The sequence below is a fragment of the Trichosurus vulpecula genome, chromosome 2 (assembly GCF_011100635.1).
Source record: "Trichosurus vulpecula isolate mTriVul1 chromosome 2, mTriVul1.pri, whole genome shotgun sequence".
NCBI classification, from domain to species: domain Eukaryota; kingdom Metazoa; phylum Chordata; class Mammalia; order Diprotodontia; family Phalangeridae; genus Trichosurus; species Trichosurus vulpecula.
In genome coordinates this window covers 14,475,233-14,498,283 of record NC_050574.1, presented here as the reverse complement: position 1 = coordinate 14,498,283, position 23,051 = coordinate 14,475,233, and the positions used below count along the sequence as shown (strand labels likewise).

Genomic DNA, 23,051 nt, shown 5'->3' with positions numbered 1-23,051 from the left:
GATGAATGATATCTTGGAAGCCTGCATTTTATGTCCATTAGGGATTGGCACTGAAAATGGTTTCTCTATAAGGACCCTTTCTAAATCACATAGGATGAGAAAAAGGGAGAATTAGCTCAAGGGAATGGAAGTAGTATGTTATAAAGGGAGCAATTTGCAAGTAAAGGTTTGGTCACTGTTTCTGAAGAACGAATTTGACATACATTCTACATTAGATTCAAAGTACTCTCCTAGGCACCATGCTTGAGAAAGTCTTTCTTGTATTTCTGAAGGGAAGACTCAGCCCTTCAGGAAGAAAAGACCCAAAACAATCCTTTGAAGTTATGGTTAAGTTCTCAGTATCATGGTGTATAAATAATGCTATTAGTGTACAAACTCTTAAGGCATCCAAAGGAAACCAAACTAGGAAAATCACATAAAACAAGAAATGTCCATCTGTGGCCCAGAGGCATGCCAAGTAAAAGTAAGAGTAACACCAATGCCAAGAAAAGTAGCAAACCAAGAATCTCCTCTTGCGAGCCTGGGGATACCAATGGACATCACCTCAGGAATAGGGGATGTTACCTGCCAGGGCTGAGGCACCAGGTCCCCTTCATCTCTCAAAGATCCCATTTCTGATCTGGCATGGAGCATTCCATGGAGAGCCCAGACCACAGCATACACAGCATTGTAGAGGAAGTAACTGAGGCTAGACATGGTCATATCAAAATAGTGCAAAGGCAGCATCTCCAAGGAAGCATTCAGTGAACAGTCTTCTTTCTCCAGTTTGTTTGGCTCATCTGGACATTCAAATGCTGAGACCCAAAAACTCTTAAGGAAAATGTCTCCTGGATATTTGGTTGGGGTGACTGTCCTGAGAAAGTCTTTGAAACCAGGAATTTCACTTGTCTGTTGTGAAAATATGAGTGATCCATGAAAAGCATAACCATCAAGACCATATGGTCTCATGGTTACATCCCAGTGTGATGTGATAATCCAGACCTTCCAAATTCCATATATAGGTGGCTGAGAATACCTCAGAATCATCAGTGAGTCTGTATCACCATGGATAATGATCACCATGACTGATGATTCACTAATTCTGGGCATGAAATACACCTGGGATTCAGTATGACATCTTTCACTGATGGGGATCTTCTCTGTAAATGCCACACAGGCTTTGTTCCTTCTCATTTCTTCTCCCATGTCCCAGAAGAACTTCTCACCTCTCATGTCATCTGTGACAACCAGCCCCACCCAAGTCCACCCAAAATGTAGCAGCAGCTGGACAATTCCCAGGTGCAGGGATGAGTCCTGAGGGGCCATCTGGTAGAGGGAAGGAAATTGGATCTTGTCACTTAGAGAAGGATCAAATGGACCATAGGAAATCTGGAAGGAAAAGAAAGATGGGTCTCATTGGACTATCCTGAAAGTGATACTGGGGTATAGCAACAAATCTCAATGTATTATCCAATCTACCTAAATTCATTAGGGAAAAAATAGAATGGGCTGCTTTAGGTGGCAATAGTACGTGAAAATCTAGTCACCCCAAGATTAGATCAGCTGAAAGACAATGGCTAGAAGGCAGAATACTCTGATGCTATTCATTTTAAGTGCTTCACTGACCTGAACCCTCCCCTACTTCTTTCCCAAGTAGTTCAGGATTTCTCCTGGCCCCAAAAATTTCCAGGGTAAAACTGATACATTATTACCATGTATTGTTAATGGTGGTGGTTAAAAAGTGGAATTCTTTAAGGAGGGTGTTGTCAAGGCCAAACTGCCTGGTGAATAGACATAGGACCACATATAAGTGGCAGCTAGGTGTCACAGTGAATCAAACAGTATTCCTAGGATCAGGAATATCTAAGTTCAAATCTAGTGTCAGACAGTTGGGCAAGTCACTTGACCACTGTCTGCCTCAACTGAAAAAAAATGGGCATAATATTAGCACCCAGTTCCCAGGGTTATTTTATGGATCAAATAAAATATTTTGAAATTGCTTTCCATACTCAAAGCTTTATTTGATTGCTCATTATTATTTTAATAATAATTGAAATAATTATTTCAGTTATGTTTGAAACATTGATGACTCATTTTGAAATTATAGATAGATAGATAGAGATAGATAGATAGATAGATAGATAGATAGATAGATATTTAGGAATAGAGACCTCTTTAATCATTTGGGTAAGGAAGGTCCTTCTACCAATGCAGGTTGGAACCTTTTCTGCAACATGTATATTTAGAATAAGCTAGATCTCTGAGAATTTAAGTCATTTACCCAAAGTCATGTAGCCAATCTATTGTCCAGGCCTTGGGCTCACTCTCCCAGCCCTCATTCACATTGGAAGGCCCATTTCCCACAGACCAACTGCATACTTCTAGGGCTCACCTCTAGAAGACAGCTATGTCTTTGTAATGCTATCCCTCTTCAGGTCCTAGTGTTGAGGGAGAAAAGAAACCCAGGGACGTAGGAATCCCAAACCAAAGTTCCCAGGGCAAGGTCACCTGGGATGAATTCATGGACCCGAGAATTCTTTAAGTCAAAGTGGCAAAGATTTATTATGCTTTACAGCAGGCAAGAGTTCTTAGGGAACCTGCAACCTTTCAGGGGTGCAGAGAGAGCTTTTATAAGAGATTTAGGGATGAAATATGTCAATTAGGTGTTTTGGAGTGGGATTAGGGAGTGGTTAAGGGGTGGTCAGTTCTTAAAGGAACATGCACTTTTAGTATACACTGTGCAGGCATATTACCCAGAGTTCATTGGGAAATAGCCCGGGGGTGGCTACTAGGGGGTGTGGTTTTGACTGTGAAACATCACTAAGTTAACTAGCTGTTATGGCTAACAAGCAATCTCTATGTAGCTTCTCATCTAATGTCTTGTTAGACAAGATAATATGTCTAGGATACATATTAGAAAGGTCAGTAAATAGTAAATATGGTTATGACTCAATGTACAGTCAATTATCAGCATCTGGGAATCAGAGATAGGCACAGCTGCTTACTGATAAAGGAGTAGAGATAAGCTGGGGCACACTGCCCTTTAGCTAGAGAGAAACTGCTAGGGCTAGAATGTGTTTTAGAACTGGGGTTCAGGCACAGGTACCCAAGCAGAGGCTGTTAGAATTAAGATCCAAGCACAAGCACCCCATCATTAGCATGTGTATCACCATATGGAATAGCAGTTAACATAAAGTAGTAAAGTATATTAACTAGCTTTTAGAAATAAACATTTAGTAAGGTCATACAATGAGAATAGTTGATTCAAGCATTCCCCCAAGAGTTAATAAAGAGCAATGAATAACCCAAGCTCTAACACTGTAAGCAATCACTCATATAGGTCATTTAACTTCTTTGAATCTCAGTTTTTTTGTCTTTAAAATTAAAAAATCTGGTTATATTTTTTCTGAAGTCTCTTTCAGGTCTAATAAGTAAACAACTACAATCTGTTCTGGGAAAAGACTGCAGTCTTTTCCCTTATCTCATGATGTTATGGTATGGAGGCAAAGATAATGTTTCTGAGGACATGGCAGCAGAGCTCAGGTGGAAAGACAAGTCTTGGCAAAAAGCCTGATTGAATTGAAACTAATGCCAGAAATTTAGCCACCAGATGAAGAATTTTCTTGGCAATAACTCCTGAACAACAGTGACACTAAGATCTGCAGTAGGAAGGGTAGGAGGGCACTGCCTGTCATGCTGATGTCTTCCAAGCCCTATTGAGGTATGATACTCATTTTACCCACAGACTCATATATGGTGCTGGATTTGGAGTCAGAAAGCACTCTGTTAAAATCTTGACTCAAATCTTACCACCTATGTGGCATGTAGGTGGCACAGTGGATAAAGTGTCTGACTTGGATTCAAACCTAGCCACAGTTAGTTACTACCTGTGTGACCCTGGGCAAGTCACTTGATTTCCCTACATATATGATTTGGGGTTGACTCTGAGTTTGGTACAGGTTAAGCAGTTTACCACAGTCACAACAGGGCAGCAGAGTTCAAGTGGAAAGACAATGCCCAGCTTGAAGCCTGACTGATTTGGAACAAATACCATCAGAGAGTTGGACATCAGATGAGGAATTTTCTTGGCTGTATTAACTCCTGAGATCCAGTGACATGACTATGATCTGGAATAGGAACTGTGGTACTGGCAGTCATGGTGATGATGGACTCTATAGAGGTATGAAATCCATTTTAGTTGCTCTATCACAGAGTGTTGGACTTGGAGTAGGATAGGCCTTAGTGCAAATCCTGCCTGAATACTTAATTGCTGTGTGGCATTCAAGTTTAAATAGTTTGGAGAGTGTTGGACCTGGAGGCAGGAAGACACAAGTTCAAATCTTGCCTCAGTCAGGAACTGGCTATGTGACCCTGAGCAACTCACCTAACTTCTCACTGCTACAATTTATTGCATTGTAAAAAGATTAATGATAGCACCTACCTCCCAGGGTGGTTCTGAGGGTCAAATGATAGCATATTTGTAAAGACCTTAGCACACCATGTGGCATGTAGTAGGCACTTAATAAAACTTCTGTCCTTTTTCCATTCTTTCTCATGTAATGCTGGACAAGTCATTTCATTTCAAAGAAAGGGGTAAGAGATGGCAGATTCAAGACTCCTTACCTGTGGTATTCTGTAGAGCTCCAGAAGGGTCCCCATCTGGACAGAAATAGAAGATGTGGCTCCTCCAATAACAGCCATGGACTTGTCCTGTCTCTTGCAACTATAATTTGGGGTGCTGGTGCCCTGTCCTGAAAGCCACCTCAGAGAGCTCTCCAAGGTCCTGACATCACTATGGTAGGTGTTGTAGACATGAAAACCCAGAGAAGTATTAGGGAGCAGCCAGGGGTTTCTGTTGATCTCCTCCACAGCAAACATCAGGGCAAGGACCTGCTGGTAATTTTTGTGTAGCCACCTGCAGAGAGTGTAGAGAAGATCAGAAACTAGTAACAAATCCTAGTGAGCCTATAGGCTTGAAAGAGACAGATCCATCCATACTAAGGTCAGGTCACAGGGGCCAGGAGAAAGCAGCTTGGTCTGTGGATTTTAACACCAAATTTTCATATGACCTGAACCCCTGTAATGTTGATCTGTCTGAAATTTGGAGTATGGGTGATGAAGGAGGAAATTCTCTAGAATTCCTAACCAGTGTGCATACCTGGAATACTCTCCCTGCTCACCTCTGCCTCCTGACCTCTTTGCCCTCTTTCATGATTCAGGTCAAATTTTTCTTTCTGTAAGAGGACTTGAAAATTCCCTCAGTGGCTTTCCTCTGAGATTATCTCCAATAACAATGTATATGATCTGGATTTACATAGGTGTTTCAATGCTGTCTCCCCCTTTAAAATATCAGCTGCTTAAGTGCATGGGCTGAATTTTTACCTTTCTTTGTATCTCCAATACTTAGCAGAGTGTCTGGTATGCAGTAAGCACTTAATACATAATTGTTGACTAACTCCCTAAACTGAATCATTCAGTCATTTCGTTAAAAATATGTATACGGACCAGTTAATATGTGAAATGCACTGTGTAAATAAGAATGGTTCCCTATCCTTGGTCTTAGAGTCTCATATAGGAGATGTACACATCAATAAACCTATATTCAGTCAGACTATGATAAAAGCCACATTCCTAGCACTAGTAGTTCAAGGAAGGAAGATGTACCTCTGGCTCAGTGTCTTCTCTCAAGAGGCCACTTTTACCCCTTAAAGGAAATCCTCCCAGGGGAAGCTGAGCCATTGCAAATGTATCTCTTCCTATCTCATGAGAGCCTGATTCATTCCACGAAGTGCCTTTGGAGGTTTTATCCTTTAGCAGAAATTCTAACAATGGCTGAGTCTTTAAGGAGGAAAAGACCCGACTGGAGAGAGCAAGCGCACTGAGCCCTGTAAGGCAAGGACCTATTGTTGTGCTGTGAAGCCTGAATTTCTTGGTTTTGCGTCTAACACACCGTCACTGTTTCTTGTACTGTTCTCTCAGAACCCATTGCTGAATCATTGCCCAGTTTTTTTCCTTGATACCCTCAATTGATCCTTCTTCTAGCTAGTGTTTGCTCTGTACTTCTGCTGGACGTTATGACAGTAGGCCTCTAGTTTGTACAGGGTGCTTCTTACTTCTTACCTGTCATAACAGAGAGATTACCGTTGAAACTGCCCTACTCAGTCCTGGCCAAACTTTATATAGTTTTTTCAAAAGAAAACTCTTGGTCTCCACCCATTTTGCTTTCTCTCTCTCTCATCAAGTCTTCCTGTCTTTTCAGCCCCAGAGAGAGGGCAGAGAAATGCCCTATGCATTCTTAAATGCAACTAGAAAAGAGAAAAGCAGAAAGGTACTTTTTTACAGGGATGAGGCCCAGAGTTCTAGTGGGCCACCAAGGGAAGGGGCAAGGACATTATAAGGGTTATATTCAAGACATTTAATGAATTAGATGACATCATTGTGGGAAGGCACTAACCTCATCCCTTAATATCTATGTTTCATGAAGCAGTAGAGAGATACCAAGGTTTTCTGAATAAGGCATCACAATCCACAATTCTCTGAACCAAACATATAGCAAGTTTTATAGTCTCTGAGAAAGCCAATGACAGGCAATTCATCCTGCCCTTCTTGCACCGTATATTGATTTTCCAATGTAGATGTATTTTCATCACCAACATTCAGTCTGGTTCATACTGCATGCCCCTGGGGCATTCCAGGGTTTCACAACAGCACAATTGCGTCAAGTACCACAAGTTCTATACCTATCAAGCCTTTGTCACACAAAAACCTAATAGGTTCATTCTAATCTAAGCACAAGTTGTACCTCTAAGAACTCAAATCCAGAAAGATTCTCTTTTCATGAGGTTCCAGAATATTAGGACATGTCTGTAACTAAACATATATAATTGTGGCAATGAATTGAGCCCCACCCCCCTTTTCCTCCCCACTCCATGATCCTACTGACCAAGGCACTTCCCCAGAGGAGAACCTGAATCTTTGCCCCTTCAAGGGAGCAGCCCCTTGCTAAAAAGAACTTTCATGTCCAAAGACTTTATCTTGGTTCCCTCAGGCATCCCCACAAGTCAGGAACGCATTAAAGACAACACTGAGGTAGGAAGTATGACCTAGTTACTAGACTTCACAAGGAATGATTTTGCCTTGCTATTCTCTGTATTCCCTGGTATATTAGGAAGGCAGAATTTATGATTTCAAAGAGAATCTCATATGTGCCTAAAAGGTCCGGAACCGCAGGATATAAGGAATTCTCTAGGCAGAAGGCAGGAGAACTAAAGCATGTATTTACACTCCACAGTAACAATCCCACAAACCAGTGTCCCCATTTTGATATTTTCATCAAAAGCTTCCAGGCCCAATAAGTCCGCCTCACAAGAGTAACTAGGAGGCCACAGAGAAGCGAGATGGTATAAGGCAAAATCATATACATGCTTCCCCTCTACGGTAAGAAGATTACCCACTAGCCTCTAGTCAGCTCTGCTACCGGCAGCTCAGCTTCGGCTGTAGGCGTCTCTGGCTCCAACCAGAAAAGGAAAGGAGGATCTTCAAGCTGTCCTCTCCCCTCTTATAGAGTTTTTGACATCATCAAGCGCCGCCTGAACGACCAGGGCCGATTGGTTCTTGACTTGGCCCCTCCCCCAGCGTAGACCATGTTAACACACCTCCCCTCAGCCAGCGCCACGACTCATCACACAGGAAGCTCTGGTCCTGCCCCGGAAGAGCAAGCCCCAGCGTTCAGGGAAGCTCAACGAGGCAAGCTGAGTCATTCAAAGAAAACAAAGTCCATTCTGGCTACACCTGGTATCAAAGAAAAAGTGCCTGGACAGTCTTCTATTAAAAGATAGAGGACAAGAACTCATGAAAGTTAGGAGATATCTGGGTCAAGGGTTTGAGGTTTAATTACTGTGGGAACCTCCTCCACTAACATGGCTCATGAACTCCCTAGGACTTATAGTTTTAAGGAGTTCCCTGATGCTCAGTGAATTGCTAAATACCAACCAGTTTTAGAAGTGTTATTTGAACATAAGTCTTCTGTGCTACCAATCCAGAATTTTATTGAATATTCACACTATTGGTCTGCATCTATCACTCGTGTACTGTCTCAAAACATTAATGTATATACCCTTGTAAATGTAATACAGATCTTTTTTAATATGGATGTGTACAATAACCAAAAATGAGTAATTCATTGAAAGTTAACCAGAACAAAAACAAAACTTCTCAATAATTAAAAAGTCTGTTAAATATCAGGATCTATAAGAACTAAAAGTTTTTAGAGGAAATATAATTTTTCCATTATAAATATCAATACCTTAGATATGAAATATCAAGAGAAGTTTATTTCTTGGTAGGCCAAAGAATAGCAACAGAAAGTAAAATGTCAGAAGAAACATGAAAAATATTACTTGTAAGAATAAATGTGAGGCCAAGAGCAAGAGACAGGAGTCTACATGCCAAAACAAACCCAGGAACTATATGAACACAATTACAAAACACTTTTCACACAAAGTCAGATCTCAATAATTGAAAAAAAGCAGTTGTTCATGGTTTAGCCAAGCTAATACAATAAAAATGACAATTTTATCTAAATTAATTTACTTGTTTAGTGCCATACCAATTAAACCACAAAAAAAAATTTATAGAGCTAGAAAAAATAATAGCAAAATACACCTGGAAGAACCAAAGGTCCAGAATATCAAAGGAATTAATGAAAATAAATGCTAGGGAAGGTGGCCTAGCCATACCAGATCTTGAACTGTATTATGAAGCATCAGTCATTAAAACTACTTGACACTGGCTAAGAAATAGAGTGGTGGATCAGTGGAAAGACTAGATACATAAGAGACAGTAGTCAATGACTATAGCAATCTACTCTTTGATAAATCCAAAGACCCCAGCTTCTGGGATAAAAACTCACTATTTGACAGAAACTGCTGGGAAAACTGGAGATTAATATGGCAGAAACTAGGCATAGACCAATATCTCACATCATATTCCAAAATAAAGTAAAAATGGCTTTACAATTTAGGTATAAAGGCTGATCCTATAAGCAATCTGGGAGAGCAAGGAAAGGTTTACCTCTCAGATTTATGGAGAAGGGAAGAATTTGTGACCAAACAAGAGATATAGAGCATTAGGAAATTCAAAATGGATAATTTTGATTATAGTAAATTGAAAGTTTTTTGTACAAACAAAGCTAATGCAAACAACGCTAGGAGGGAAGCAGAAAATTGGGAAATAATTTCTACAACCAGTGTCAGACAAAAGCTTCATTTTTAAAATATACAGAGAACTGAGTCAAATTTATAAGAATACGTGTCATTACCCAATTGATAAACAGTCAAAGGATATGAACAGGAAGTTTTTAAAGGAAGAAATTAAAAATATGTATAGTCATATGAAAAAAATGCTCTAAATCGCTATCGATTCAAGAAACACAAAACAAAACAACTCTTAGGTCCCACATCTCCCCTGTCAGATTGGCTAACTTGAGAAAACAGGAAAATCATAAATGCTGGAAAGGATTGGGAAAATTAGAAGACTATTGCATTGTTGTTGGAGTTATAAACTGATCCAACCTTTCTGGAGAGGAATTTGGAACTTTTTCCCAAAGGGCTATAAAAATGTGCATACCCTTTAACCCAACAATACCACTTCTAATGCTCTATTCCAAGGAAATCATACAAGTGGGGAAAAGAACCATGTGTTCAAAAATATTTATAGCAGCTTTTCTGGGGGTGGCAAATTATTGGAAATCAAGGGGATGGCCTTCAATTAAGGAATGGCTAAACAAGTTGTGGTATATGAATGTAACGCAATACTACTGTGCTACAAGACATGAGGAGCAAACAGACTTCATAATAACCTGGAAAGACTTACATGATCTGATGCTGAGTGAGGGGAGCAGAACCAGGAGAACATTATACAAGATTACTGACACACAATATCTATGATGACTAATTTTGATAGACTTGGCTCTTCTCAGCAACACAAGATTCTAAGACAACTCCAAAAGCCTCATGATGGAAAAAGCAATTCACCTCCAGAGAAAGAATTACATAGTCTGAATGCAGATCGAAAGAAACTATTTGCTGTCTTTTTGTTCATTTGTTTTTGGTTTTGTTTCTGTTTTTTTCTTCTTTCTAGTGGTTCATTCCATTGGTTACAGTTCTTCTTTACAATTTCACTATTGTGAAAATATGTTTAGTGTGAAGGTATATGTAGAACCTATATCAGATTGCATGCTGTCTAGAGCTTCAGAACACCGAAAATGAGAGAGTGAAACAAATTCAGCCCAAGACAATCTGGAAGTTCAACAGGAAAGGTCTATTGCACCAGACTGGAAGAGGAGCATACCCCAGTGTGGGCCATGCCAGCACAGACAGAGCTGGAGTAGGCTTTGGGAGACTGAATCATTGGTGGTTGTGCTGGTTTCTGGACTTCTCAGCCCACAAACACCAAAAAAACATGGAAGATCAGTGGGAAAAGTCTATTGGACTTGGGTGAGAGAGGAACACAGTCCAGCCACAGCCCCAGGGTGGCAGGTGTGGTGGTGGAAATGGCAGGAGCAGTGGCAGCAGCAGCTGCAGCAGCCATGGATCAGATGGAGATTGCAGGGATCTCTTTGCTGGCACTCAGGCAGGATTCTCTTGCTTTGTCTCTGCTTGGATCTGGATCACAGTCCTGGATGGTTGTCCTGGGGTGAGGAGGACTGTTGGTGTATTGGAGCTTCTGGTGGCAGTGGAGAGAGAATCCTCCCCACAGTTCTTTTTGTTCCTTTTTTTTAATTTATTTTTTTATTTTCAACATTCATTTCCACAAGATTTTGAGTTGCAAATTTTCTCCCCATCTTTACGCCTCCAACCCCAAGATGGCATATATTCTTATTGCCTCTTACATTATTTTCAAAAAGAACCATGTGTTCAAAAATATTTATAGCAGCTCTTTTTGTGGTGGCAAACTATTGGAAATCAAGGGGATGCCCATCAATTGGAGAGTGGCTAAACAAGTTGAGGTATATGAATGTAATGAAATACTGTTGTGCTATAAGAAATGAGGAGTCTAACCTCCATTCTATCATCCCACTTCCCCCCCTTACTTTCTTGTAGGGCATGATAGATTTCAATACCCCATTGTCCGTATATCTTATTTCCCAGTTACATGTAAAAACATTTTTAATTTCTTTTTAGAACTTTGAATTACAAATTCTCTCCCTTCTTCCTTCCCCACTCACCCTCCTTGAGAAGACAAGCAATTCAATATAGATTACACATGTATCACTAAAAAAATGACACTTCTATAAGAGTCACGTTGTAAAAGACTAACTGTATTTCCTTCCATCCTATCCTGCCCCCCTTTATTCAGTTTTCTCCTTTGACCCTGTTCCTTTTCAAAATTATTTGCTTTTGACTACCTCCTCCCCCAATCTGCCCTTCCTTCTATCATCCCCCTCCTCTTATCCCCTCCCTCCCTACTTTCCTATATGGCAAAATAGCCAAGTGAATGGTATGGTATTTCCACCTCATGCCAAATTTGATGAGAACAAGGTTCACTCATTCCTTTTTACTGATCCCCTCTTCCCTTCCATTATAATAGCTTTTTCTTGCCACTTTTATGTGAGGTTATTTACCCTATTTTATCTCTCCCTCTCTCCTTCTCCCAATATATTCCTCTATCATCCCTTAATTTTATTTTTTTAGATATCCTTTCATATTGAACTCACCCTGTGCCCTCTCTATATATACATATATGTATGTATGTATGTATGTATGTATGTATGTATACTCCCTACAACTACCCTAATACCGAGAAAGGTCTCATGGGTTACAAATATCATCTTTCCATGTAGGAATGTACATAGTTCAACTTCAGTGGTCACTTCATCAAGAATGCTTGGAAGTCCTCTATTTCATTGAAAATCCATATTTTGTCCTGAAGTATTATACTCAATTTTTCTGGGTAGGTGATTCTTGGTTTTAATCCTAGCTCCTTTGACCTCTGGAATATCATATCACAAGCCCTCTGATCCCTTAACGTAGAAGCTGCTAGATCTTGTGTAATCCTGATTGTGTTTCCACAATACTCAACTTGTTTCTTTCTAGTTCCTTACAATATTTCCTCCTTGACCTGGGAACTCTGGAATTTGGCCACAATACTCCTAGGAGTTTTGTTTCTGGCATCTTTTTCAAGAGGTGATTGGTGAATTGTTTCAATTTCTATTTTACCCTCTGGTTCTAGAATATCAGGGCAGTTTTCCTTGGCAATTTCTTGAAAGATGATGTCTAGGTTCTTTTGTTGATCATGACTTTCAGATATACAATAATTTTGAAATTATCTCTCCTGGATCTATTCTCCAGGTCAGTGGTTTTTCCAATGAGATGTTTTAAATTGTCTTCCATTTTTTTCATTCTTTTGGTTTTGTTTTATAATTTATTAATTTCTCATAAAGTCACTAGCTTTCACTTGCTCCATTCTAATTTTTTTTTCTTTTTGGCAGGGCAGTTGGGGTTAAGTGACTTGCCCAAGGTCACACAGCTAGTAAGTGTATCAAGTGTCTGAGGCCAGATTTGAACTCAGGTCCTCCTGACTCCAGGGCTGGTGCTCTACTCAACTGAGCCACCTAACTGCCCCTCCATTCTAATTTTTAAAGCAATTATTTCCAGTGATCTTTTGGACATCCTTTTCCATTTGGCTGATTCTGCCTTTTAAGGCATTCTTCTTCTCATTGGCTTTTTGAACCTCTTTTGCCATTTGGGTTTAAGGTGTTATTTTCTTCAGTATTTTTTGGGTCTCCTTTAGCAAGTCATCAACTTGTTTTTCATGATTTTCTTGCATCACTCTCATTTCTCTTCCCAATTTTTGCTCTACTTCTCTTACCTGATTTTCCAAATTCTTTTTGAACTGTTCCATGGCCTGAGACCAATTCATATTTTTCTTAGAGTCTTTTGATGTATGATCTTTGACTTTGTTGACTTCTTCTGGCTGCATGTTTTGATCTTTTTTGTCACCAAAAAAAGATTCTATAGTCTCAGTCCTTTTACACTGTCTGCTCATTCCCCCAGCCAATTACTTGACTTTTGAGTTCTTTGTCAGGGTATGACTGCTCCCAGAGTGGAAAGTGCTCTGTCCCAAGCTTCAGGGGTTTGGGGCTGCTGTTTTCAGAGCTACTTCTATTTTAAGGTGTTACGATACTCCTCTTCTGGCCTGTGCTCTGGTCTGTGAGTGCAAGCTGTGTTACTACCAGGAGGACTATCTTTCCACAGCCACCATGATCTCTGCCACACCTGGGCTACTCCTTCCTCAAGGACCACCAACTAGGACTCTGACCCAGATCCAAGCAGCACAAAGCAAGAGAATCTTGCCTCAGTGCTAGCAAAAAGTTCCCTGCACTCCGCTCTGATCAGCCACTTGATTCCCCAACGTCTTTGGGCCTGGAGCTCTGGAAGCAGCAGTTGTTGCTGCTGCTGCTGCTGCTGCCACCACTAAAGCCACCTCCTCCACCTCAAGGTTGGGGCCAGACCCCACTCTCCTCTCACCCAGGACCAATAGTTTTCCCCCTGATCTGCTACCTTGTCTTTGGCATTTTAGGATTTGGAAATCTGGAAACTGCCGCTGCTGCCACTGATTCAGGGCCCTGAGGCCTGCTGTACTGGGTGTGCTCTGGCCTGGTTTGTCCTGGCATGGCTCAAGCTGGGCTGCACTCTGCTCCAAGTGAGTTGCAATGGACCCTTCCCAGTCACCTTCCAGGCCATCTTGGGCTGGAGATTTCTTTCATTCTGTCATTTCATGGGTTCTGTAGCTCTAGAATTTATTTAGAATCATTTTTACAGTTGTTTGGTGGGATTTGGGGGAGAGCTCAAGGGAATCTGTGTTTTCACACCACCATCTGGGCTCCATCCATTTCTCACAGTTCTAAGGCAGAAAAGAATGCTTGTGGTCACTTACAGACCAGAGCACAGTACAGTAAAGGAGTAAACACTTCACCTTTGATCATATCACCTCAGACAAACTGAAAATTTACAGGCTTCTAGAAGTATGTCTGAAAACAGCTGAACAAAACCCCTGGGACAGTACACCCTCCACCCTGGAAGCAGAATCTTACCTTAACAAAAATTAAATAGTCTGGTATTTTGCTGGGAAAATGAGCAAATAGTGTAAAAAATAACCTCAGACTATAGAACCTTACTTTGTTGACAAAGAAGATCAAAACATAAAACCAGAAGAAGACAAAAAATTCAAAGTTCCTACATCAAAAGTCTTCAAGAAAAATATGAATTGGTTTACTGGCCATGGAAGAGCTCAAAAAGGATTTGGAAAGTCAAATAAGAGAAGTAGAGGAAAGATTGAGAAGTGATGCAAGAAAATCATAAAAAAAATGACTCAACAGCTTGCTAAAGCAGATCCAAAAAACAATGAAAAAACATTTTAAAAAATAGACTAACCACCTTCCTTCCTTCCTTCCCTCCTTCCTTTCTCCCTCCCTCACCTCTTCATCCTTCCCCTTCTCTCCACTCCTCTCCTTTTTTTTTCTTTTTTTCACAAAATCTTAAACCCAGTTCACTCTGAAGCTCACAGATTGGACCACAATAAGTCTCTGCCCAAGCTCCACTTAATGGGTGTATTTTGGGCCCTCCTGGCTTAGAGTGAATGTCAACGGTGCAGGTTATCACTCTGAATCCAAAGCTAAAGAATATAAACATGCATGCAAAAGAGCCTGCCAAAAGGCCATTGAACAACTACAGGCTGGTGCCCTTGCAACAGATGCAATGACTGCAGCTTTAATTGAACTAGAAGATTCCCCTTTTATGAATGCAGGAATGGGTTCCAATTTAAAGCTTTTGGGTGACATAGGATGTGATGCCAGCATTATAGATGAAAAGTCCTTACATTTTGGAGCAGATGGAGCACTGAGTGCTTTTTCATTGGAGAAGGAGCCTATAGATGGGCAGTGGATCATGGAATACCCTCATGTTCTCCAAGTGTTATGACTACAAGATTCAGTCTAGCAGCCTTTAAAAGAAACAAGAGGAGTTAGAGCTGGCAGAAGGGGTGGAAACATCTCATTAAACTAAAGAAAAGAAGACAATCAAGTGAAAAGGAAAATGACTCAGGAACTTTGGATAAGGTTGGTGCAGTAGTTGTTGACCAAGAAGGAAATGTTGCTGCTGCTGTCTCCAGTGGAGGTCTAGCTTTGAAACATCCTGGGAGAGTTGGTCAGGCTGCTTTCTATGTATGTGGTTGTTGGGCTGAAAATACTGGAGCTCAAAATCCTTACTCCACAGCTGTGAGTACCTCAGGCTGTGGAGAGCACCTTCTACCTCCCAGGAATGATTAAATTAATATCATAAAATTTATACAATGTTTATAAAAATGAGCTAAATTTTCAGGAAAAAAACATTTTTATTTATTAAAACTGTGGCAACTGTCTTTCCTGTTAAGTTTGAGATGAACAGAATTCATAGCTAGTTGTTTATATGATTGAACAGTGGTTGTGCTACATTTATTATAATGATTAATGATAAAGGTTCTTTATTTTTTTAATGCCTTAAGTGAATCCATTGGTGACTTAAACCCTTATTCTCATCCCTAACACAGGGCATTTTTCTTTAACAAAAGAATGGTTTCAGTGAAACAATCTAGCCAAGAATTAAGGGGAGACCTTTTAAAAACTAGTCTTATGATAAAAGTTATACTTCTTTCCTTAAGCTTTTATAAGCTTAAACATTGCATAGCTTCAAGCTCTATGTACTATATTATGAAATTACCTAAAGATAGAGTACAGCGATGCACAGTCTTTAGTTTGTGTATAACGGCATATTATTTGCAATGTAACACTGTAAATATGACGGCAAAGTTTATGGAAAGATTCAATATTACCTTTGTTTCTTGTTTAAATATATTTTTAAGATAAAGGTGCAAAAATAAAACAAATATATTACTGTCAACAAAACAGACTAACCCAAGTGGCAAAAAGATGCCCAAAAAAGCCATTGATAAGAAGAATGCCTTAAAAAGCAGAATTGGCCAAATGGAAAAGGATGCCCAAAAGCTCACTGAATTATTGGACTACTTCAAAGGCATGATCAAAAAAAAAAGAGCTTAGACATCGTTTTTCAAGAAATTATCAAGGAGAACTGCTCTGATATTCTTTAACCAGAGGGGAAAATAGAAATTGAAAGAATACACCAATCCCCTCTTAAAGAAGTTTCCAAAAAGGAAACTCTTAGGAATATTGTAGCCAAATTCTAGAGTTCCCAAGTCAAGGAGAAAATATTGCAAGCAGCATGGAAACACAATCAGGATAAGACAAGATCTAGAAGTTTCTACATTAAGGAATCAGAGGGCTTATAATATGATATTCCAGAGGTCAGAGGAGCTAGGATTAAAACCAAGAATCACCTACCCAGAAAAAAACTGAGTATAATTCCTCAGGGGGAATATTGACAGGCAATGAAATAGAGGACTTTCAAGCATTCTTGATGAAAAGACCAGAGCTGAATAGAAAATTTGACTTTCAAATACAAGACTCAAGAGAAGCATGAAAAGGTAAACAGGAAAGGGAAATCATGTGGGACTTACTAAAGTTGAACTGTTTACATTCCTACATGGAAAGATGATATTTGTAACTCATGAGATCTTTCTCAATATTAAGGTAGTTGATGGGAATAAGAGAGAGATAAAATGGGGTAAATTATCTCACATAAAAGAGGCAACAAAAGCTTTTACAATGGAGGGGAAGAGGGGGAAAGTGAGAGGGAATGAATGAACCTTACTCTTCTTGGATTTGGCTTAAGGAGGAAATAGCATACACCCTCAATTGGTTATCTTACCCTACAGGAAAGTAAGGGGGAAGGTGATTGGGGGGTAGGAATGATAAAAGGGAGAGCAGATTGGGGAAGGGGGAAGTCAGAAGCAAACATTTTGAAAAAGGACAGGGTCAAAGAAGAGAATAGAGTAAATGGGGGCCCAGATAGAATGGAGGGAAATATAGCTAGTCTTTCACAACATGAGTATTATGGAAGTTTTTTACATAACTGTACATGTATAATCTATATCGAATTGCTTGCATTTTCAATGACTGTGGGTCGGAGGGAAAAAGGAGAGCATCTGAAACTCAAAATATTAAAAACAAAAGGTAAATGTTGTTTTTTCATGCAACTGGGAAATAAGATATACAGGCAATGTTACCCTACAAGAAAGTATAAAAGAAGGGGATAAAAGAGGGGGGATGGCAAGACAGAAAGGAGGGCAGACTTGGGGAAGGAATAATCGGCATGCGTGCCATCTTGGGGTGGGGGAGCACAGATATGGGGAAAAAATTGTGAACTCAAAATCTTGTGGAAATGAATGTTGAAAACTAAAAATAAATTAATTAATTAGAACTATTAACAGCTATAAAATACATCTAATTGTTGTACTACTATTTAATATTTTTTTTTGTAGAAGCCCTTTATTAGCAGGATTGCATCTTCAGGAAATTGTGAAGCCATTCACCTGGACCAGGTCTAGTTCCTAACAGAAGGTTGGACTTTCCCGTACACACAAATAACCGACAACTTTGAAGTTGCCAACACTTAATTACCACCTCCCAACAAGGTACAAAGACGGCTTATTGTATGAAATAAGCAGGGGGTCAACAGGTTACTTCTCTGACTGTGAGTTTGATAAATGAGCACAGTCAGCTGCGCATAATCTGGCTGAGACAGCTGATTAGCAGCACTGGAGGCTTACACTGAAGGCATGCAAATCTTAGATCCCCACAACAACCCTGTGAGGTAGGTGCTCTCTTATAGCTCCTTAGAACACAAAACAAAACAGAGAGGTTATTGTGAAGGCTTGGTCAAGGCAGGGCTTGAGCTTGGTTCTTCTTGACAGGAACTTGTTTCATTATGATCTCTGCCTCTTAAGCATAACCTCGAACATACAAATGCTACACAGAGGTGCAAATAACAGTAATTTAAACTATATCACAAAACACATGATACCCAAACGCCTGGATGTGGGTGCAATTCATGAAAACATTCAAGGGCAAGACAAATTTAACAGTTTGTGGGGGTTGGGGTTTTTTGATGTCTGCATCTTGGCAGACAGCTTCCGAAATGGGAGGGCAGTAGTGGTATTTACTTTTTATTGGGGACAATGAGGCGACTGAGTGATTGATGGATGAATGCATGGATGGATTGATGAATGGAAGGATGCCATGGTAAGGGTGGGGGAGGTGGTTCTGGTGTTTGGTCTTTCGTTGCGCCGGCCATTCTTTATAATCCGAGCTTGGTCCTTCTCCAGTGTCTCCTTTTTGAGTTGTACCTGATCTTATTACCAGTTTTCATTCGGATCTATTGAGGGATGGGATGATTCTGCTTCTGTTTCTTGGCCAGGAACCTCTTGATTCTAAATGTTTTATGAGAGGACATGATTATGAGATGACAGCTGAGCTTCCACCACGATGGCTGGACGGGCGAAAAAAGGACTACTATTTAATATTAAACATCATAAAACATTGTTAGCAGTTACAGAAACATCAAATAGAATTACATAAAGGCAACCAGGAATAAACGCATTCAGTTCTAGAATTTGAATCAATTCAATGAATGAAGAGATAAATATGGAGAGGGTAAAGAAAATGTCAGAAAAACACAAACCATCTTGCAGAAACAGAGAGACAAAAGGAGATTACCAATTATTTCCTACTAATGAGATGCTGTATGGCCTTTTTCAGGGACACCTGGAGTCCAAAAGTCATGGTTTGGAGTTAGGAAGACCTGAGTTTGAGTTCTGCCTTTGAGACATTACCATGTGCAACACCACCTTATCTAGCATCTCTCACAGAGGCTAGAGAGGCTGTTACTGTATCTTTAAGAAATAACAGAGTATTGAGAAACTGGCTGATTAAATGTATGTCTGGAGAGACTGTTACCTGCTATATTGGAAGAGAAACTGAGTGAGGTACAGAGAAAAGGAGGATGGAAAGAACTTTTATCCTGAAAAACTGTTTAATTATACCCAATGAGGAACCATTTTACAGAGGATTTCTGACAAGTCTAACCTCCGTGTGGAGGACATTGAATGGTGGGTGGGTTTAAGCAAAAGAGAGAAGACAGCAATTGCAGTGATGGGACAAATGTGCCTTTTGTTATGATTGTTCTCACAGCTGATATAACATAAACAATTATTTATAACTTTGAATTATTTGGTTACACTCTTAAGAAATAGTATAGTGAGTAATGTTAGGGTTTATTTAAGCCTAGGAGACCAGGGAGGTTTAGAGTATACATATATATGCATAATATAATATATATGTATATGCATTTTTACATATCAATGTGTGTGTGTGCCTGTATGAAGAGATAGAGATAGGAATAAGGAAGGAGGGAGGAAGAGAGATGAAGTACTGCTTTGGAGAAATTATTTCACTAGTTTATTATATAAATTAAATAAATCATATTTAATAAACTGGGGTAATGACTCAGATCTGCTGGTTAATTAAGGAGAGAAAGGCTATAATTTTAGTAATTGGTAAGGAAATAACCAGACACTTCTTTGAATTACCTAAAAACTCAGGATTCTTAGAATGAATGATTGAGATCCCAAGTCATGGAGGACAGCTAGGTGACACAGTGGATAGAGTGCCAGGCCTGGAGTTAGGGAGACTCATCTTCCTGAATTTTTATCTGGCCTCAGACATTCACCCGTTATGTGACCCTGGGCTAGTCACTTAATCCTGTTTATCTAAATTGCTTCATCAGGAAAAATGAGGTAGAGAAAAAAAAATAGCAAATCTCTCCAGTATCTTTACCAAGAAAACCCTAAATGGGGTCACAAAGAGTCAGACATGACTCAAAATGTCTGAAATACAAGCAAGTCAAGGAGATACTTGAGATCAACCACCTCTTGCTCATTGGGGCCTTACATGAACTGGTCAACACTCAAGCCTTCCTATATATCTAGTGTTAATTGTTCTATTGAAGACACCATCATTGTTCTAGTCACTCAAAAGTATTACTCTGCTCTTGTCCTTTATTCTTGCTCACCCATTGAATGATTTGGCAGATTGATGGTACTTCCTCAACACTCCTGGAATCCATCTACTTCCATCAATTCACACCAAAAACTCCCTAGTGCAAGACTTAAAAACATCTTTCCTAGATTGCTGGTAGTCTCCTCCAACACAAAGTTTCAAACAGTGACCAGACCATCAGATGAAGGAATATGAGATCCAGAGAAAAGCCAGGCACCTGCCAACCAGCCATGCTGAAGGCCAGGGAGGTGATTCTGTGCCAAGTTGTCAGTTCACACAAAGAGAAAGCACAAAGGTCTTGACACCTCTGAAAAGTTAAAATCTGATTTCAGAAACAAGATCATGAAGCCAAAGCTAGAAAAGACTGAAGAGACCATCTCACCTAACCCCTTCATTTAATCCTACTAGTCAGAATGCATGTGGCCTTTTCAGCATGTTGTACCTCATTTCTCATTTGATCCACACAACATCCCCAGGAGTTTGGCACTACTATTAGCCCCATTTTATAAATGAGGAAGCTAAATGTGCAAAAGACTTAACGATATGTCTAGGATAACAAGTCTTAAGTACCCAAAACAGGATTTGAATTCAGGTCTTCCTGACTCAAGGTCTAGCATGCTCTCCACTCACTATGCCTCTTCCTCTCTGATGAGAATGCAGAGGCCCAGGAAGGTGAAGGCTTTGGGGAAAATTACCCAAGTAATGAGGATCATTAATGAATCCAGGTTCTCTGATTTTTGAGCCGTTATTCTTCCCCAAGCATCCTTCCCAGAACAGACATTGGCCATGCATCAGGAATGCTTCTCTTTGCTGTGATTCAGGGAAGAACCTTGAGTAGAAAGCCATTTTAGGAGTACAAATGCCAGCAAACCTAGTTTCAGTGCCTAGTTACCTTGGTTGTGTCCATCAATACACATGGAAACAATCCAACTTATAAGTGTCATTGGTGAAAAAGAAGAATCTCATGGGACAACCAATCCACCCTAAGGGCAGACTCTGCACATGCATTCTCTAATGAACTGGGAGGGAAGCCTCCTTCTTTTCATATTCTTAAGGGAAAGAAGACACATAACTCCACTGTTGCTCCCCCTCACCTGTTATTCACAGCCTGCATTTATTCAGTATTTGCTAAGCAGCAATGTATCCTAGAAAAGGCGCTGATCTCAGTGTCTGGTCAGGAACTCTTGGAACTTCAGTTTTGTCATCTGTAAAATACGTATAATAACAAGCAGGCTCCCTGCCCCACAGTGAATGCTTCGCTACGTTTGAACTCAGATCACCCTGCCTCTAAGTCCAGCACTGAAGAAAGTGATGCTATTTCCAGTGCTAGCAAGCCTCCTGCCTGGACTCACTGTGTGTCAGGCTTTCCTGTATCATCCTTGGCACTGACAGCATGGCTGTCAGAGCAGGGAAGACAGTTGGACCTTGTCACAGACAATGACATAAAGGACAGGGTCTTCCTGCTTCTTGGACTTGAGTAGCCGCAGCACTGATTCAAATGGCAATAACATGTCCCCACCTTGTTTCTAAATGAAGGAAAGGATTTTTTAATGCATGTTGTGAAGATGGCGGAGTAGGTCAAAAATTCCCAGGTTCTTTAAATTAAATTAAATTAAAGAGACAGCAAATTGCCTTGAAATGATTATATAACAGGAAAAATACAAGGGTAAAGTTGCTGTCTTCCTAAGGCAATATGAGACTACCTCAGAAAATACAGGACCTCCAGGGGCTGAGCTTTGGCCTGAGAGAAGTGTAAGCAGCAGGCCTATTCCACTGAATCAGTAAATGGTAGGTCTTAGGGAAGCAATCTTGGCCTCAAGAAATTTCACCTTGGAAACTTTCACCTCACAGCCTCAGGAAATTTCACCTGAGGAACTATTACCTCACAAACTTTCATGCAGAGAACAGCATATTGCAGAGTGGGAGAAGATTGAAGCACCTCCCCTCCATTCCCCCAACTCTCCCACTGTTTCCAGAAGCCAGGCCTAGGGGTGCTGATGAGAAGTGATCCAGATTTGTGACTGTGGGCACAGACCAGTGAGCACAAGCTCAGTCAGTGTATTACCACAAGAAGCAAGAACATTTTTGGTGCAGCAGGACTGGGGCCCTAACTGTGGCTTAGAGGAGGAGGAGAGGTGTCCCTGAAGTTGAGCCCCTGGACAGAATTCAGAAAACAACAGTAAGGTGGATCTCAAGCCTAGGGCACCATTGTCTACAGATTTGAAGGATAGATAAAAGGATGAGAAAGAGCCAAATAGAGTCACAGACAAGAGGACATGGAAAGTCTCCAGGACCTGGGGACTGAACACTCAGGCTTGCTCAGCTATTTCCTAAGGTGAAAACCCAGAAACCCATCCACTTACTGGTGTGCATTACAGGCCTTATGTGGATGCTCAGCTCCTGTGAAACTCTTCACTGCCATTAAGTACAAAGGGAAAAATCCACCAATGACCAGGTCTCCATCTCTGTGGACTCGAGGGTTGATTTGCTCAAAACAGGGGAACTTTTCTTCCTTGACTAAAGAAGAAGGTATGTTCAGGAGCAAAAAGACGGTCATCAGAAGGAACATTGGCGCTTGTGTCCTGAGCAGTGCCCCAAAATCTGAGCCTGTGAGCAGTCAAAGTGTCCACAGACACTGAGTTACACTTTAATGGAAAAATCTTTCTCTGTCTGATAGATGCCTTCGTGTGAGAGAAGACCAGACACTGGTCTGTTTCTAGCACTTGAGCAAAGACAGCAGAAATCTAGCTCCTGTGCAGGAATCAGACTGCATGTACCAGGTGTCATTTATAACCCTAGTAAAGATGGGAGGGGGTGTTGTCCTCAATTGTTGAAGGTATATGTGTCAAGAAGGAGCTCTAGGGAGATTCACTGCCTGGGGTTCTGCACCTGCATCTCAGCCAGCAAGGAAAACCCAAAAGAAAAATATATTTTTACATCTCCCCCCAACCAGCAAATCCTATTGTACTCAGGCAGCTTGTTCCCTCAGAGACACTTGCTGAGCCTTGGAAATCTGTGTGCAGCTGACACTCCAAAACTCTCAGGACCCAGAGAGGGTCAT

The 23,051-nt window shown here is 40.5% G+C and overlaps 1 protein-coding gene and 2 pseudogenes across 1 annotated transcript in view; 1 reads left to right on the top strand and 2 right to left on the bottom strand.

The window, feature by feature from the left end:
• Positions 1-22,559, bottom strand: part of LOC118836267 (vomeronasal type-2 receptor 26-like) — a 46,448-nt gene extending 23,889 nt beyond the window's left edge. Inside the window, exons 1-3 of the mRNA XM_036743599.1 lie at positions 22,354-22,559; positions 4,603-4,894; positions 565-1,368 (exon numbers count right to left, since the gene is read on the bottom strand). Of these exons, the coding sequence (XP_036599494.1) occupies positions 565-1,368; positions 4,603-4,894; positions 22,354-22,559 (1,302 nt within the window). The remainder of the gene's footprint in view (positions 1-564; positions 1,369-4,602; positions 4,895-22,353) is intronic.
• Positions 13,653-15,307, top strand: LOC118839761 (annotated as a pseudogene).
• On the bottom strand, positions 18,207-18,386 carry LOC118837799 (annotated as a pseudogene).
• Positions 22,560-23,051: the final 492 nt, after the last annotated feature.